Raw genomic sequence first — 2309 nt, forward strand, 5'->3', positions numbered from 1 at the left:
GTCAAAACCACAGAATGTTTTAGCCTGGTGGTCTAGTCCACCATGCACACAGTCCCTAAAATGAATGCCCTTAAACTTTGTGTCCTTCCTACACAAGATACTATGTTCTCATACACAAAGCACTTTACCAAACTATTACAGTAGGGGAGAGCCATTTTTTACTTTCAGCATCACTACATCAAGTGGAATATAGTATCCTTTCTAACAAAGATATATTTATTTCAGGATGTTGTGTATCCCTGGAAATAATCTGAATTAATGTAAACATAATAGTTTGAAAACTGCATTTGAGTGTGTGTGTGTTATGTTGACAGTCCAACAATAATTATGTCCTCCATTTAACTTGTGTATATTTTGGCTTCCAGCAACTGTATGTGCAGTTGACAAAATTAAAATGGTGGTTTAAGTTATTAAACTGAGCTATTTTAATAATTGTCAGGAATTCAAGGTTGTCGGAGAGGCGTGGATTAACACGATGCACAAAGCCTTAATATCTGCTCTGATCTGATCCCTCACTCTCTATCATTTGCTCTCTCATATCTCTCTCTCTCTCTCTCTCTCTCCTCTCTTCTCTTCTCCCCCCAAAGGTTCTGGCTCCTCTGGCCGGTACCCTGTTGTTTCTTCCTTGTGCGGCAGCGGGATATGAAGCATCACCATGGGTTTCATGGAATTCTACCTTGAGATTGACCCCGTGACCCTGAACCTCATCATCTTGGTAGCCAGCTATGTCATCCTCCTTCTCGTTTTCCTCATCTCCTGCATCCTGTACGACTGTCAGGGGAAGGACCCCACCAAGGAGTACGCCCCCGCGCCCCCTGCGCCACCCAGCCAGTCGCCCATACGCCTGGTGATCATGCAGAACTCTCCTACCTCGTCTCGCTGTGAGCGGCAGAGCAGCCAGAGTCAGACCCAGAACCAGAACAACATGGCTCCTCCAGAACCCAGCAGGAACGACTACGAGCCACCAGCGCTGACGCCCACCTCAGACCTGGGGAGGAAGAAGAGAAGCACCCTGGTCTGACAAGGAGAGGGGAATGAGGTGGTGGGTCCATGACTGAAGAGAAGATAGATACTAAGTACTGGAATTAGACAATGAGGAGGAGAGAGGGAGGGAGGGAGGAGAGGAGAGATTTGGTTGTATAGACAAGGACTGCACTGGACTGGATGTCATTCATTGCTGCTGTTTTGTACTTTCTTTTTGATATCGCTGAGGGGAAAGCTAAGAAGGTAAGCAGGCAGTTGTTGTTGGTGTGTGTGTTGGGTTGGTGTGTGTGTGCCCTCAGAACAGCCTCAAGGTGTTGAAAGCGTTCCACAGGGATGCTGGCCTATGTTGACTCCAATGCTTTCCATAACTGTGTCAAGTTGGCTGGATGTCCTTTGGGTGGTGGAAAATTATTTTTATTTATTTTTTATTTATTTTTTATTATTTATTTTTTACCCCTTTTTCTCCCCAATTTCGTGGTATCCAATTGTTGTAGTAGCTGCTATCTTGTCTCATCGCTACAACTCCCGTACGGGCTCGGGAGAGACGAAGGTTGAACCCAACCAGCCGTACTGCTTCTTAACACAGCGCACATCCAACCCGGAAGCCACCCGCACCAATGTGCCGGAGGAAACACCTGGCAACCTTGGTTAGCGCTCACTGCACCCGGCCCGCCACAGGAGTCGCTGGTGCGCGAAGAGACAAGGACATCCCTACCGACCAAGCCCTCCCTAACCCAGACGACGCTAGGCCAATTGTGCGTCGCCCCACGGCGTCGCCTCACTGCGGCCGGTTACAACAGAGCCTGGGCGCGAACCCAGGGACTCTGATGGCACAGCTGGTGCTGCAGTACAGCGCCCTTAACCACTGCGCCACCCGGGAGGCCGGTGGACCATTCTTGATACACACGGGAAACTCCTGAGAATGAAAAACCCAGCAGTGTTGCAGTTCTTGACACACTCAAACCAGTGCGCCTGGCACCTACTACCATACCCCGTTCAAAAGTACTTAAATCTTTTGTCTTGCCCATTAACCCTCTGAATGGCACACATACACAATCCATGTCTCAATTGTCTCAAGGCTTAAAAATCCTTCTTAAACCTGTCTCCTCCCCTTCATCTACACTGATTGAACTGACATCAGTAAGGGACCATAGCTTTCACCTGGATTCACCTGGTCAGTCTATGTCATGGAATGCGCAGGTGTTGTTCCTAATGTTTTTTTTACACTCAGTGTAGTTCAAAGTTGGCATTGGTGAATGCAAGTAACCCCAAAAAAGAAGTCAATCCCTAATGCAGATGTTTTACACTGGGTTCCCCTGTCAAAT

The 2309-nt window shown here is 47.8% G+C and overlaps 1 protein-coding gene across 1 annotated transcript; it reads left to right on the forward strand.

The window, feature by feature from the left end:
- The first annotated feature begins 642 nt into the window (after nucleotides 1-642).
- On the forward strand, nucleotides 643-1039 carry si:ch73-256g18.2 (small integral membrane protein 36). Its single transcript, XM_065012530.1, has one exon. It carries the CDS (start codon nucleotides 656-658, stop codon nucleotides 1019-1021), a length of 366 nt encoding a protein of 121 aa, XP_064868602.1. The 5' UTR covers nucleotides 643-655; the 3' UTR covers nucleotides 1022-1039.
- Nucleotides 1040-2309: the final 1270 nt, after the last annotated feature.

Source organism: Oncorhynchus nerka, linkage group LG28 (genome assembly GCF_034236695.1).
Source record: "Oncorhynchus nerka isolate Pitt River linkage group LG28, Oner_Uvic_2.0, whole genome shotgun sequence".
Classification (NCBI taxonomy): domain Eukaryota; kingdom Metazoa; phylum Chordata; class Actinopteri; order Salmoniformes; family Salmonidae; genus Oncorhynchus; species Oncorhynchus nerka.

Bases quoted from the DNA above. Each gene is read 5' to 3' on its own strand.
- si:ch73-256g18.2 (XM_065012530.1), top strand. From the start codon at position 656: ATGGGTTTCATGGAATTCTACCTTGAGATTGACCCCGTGACCCTGAAC.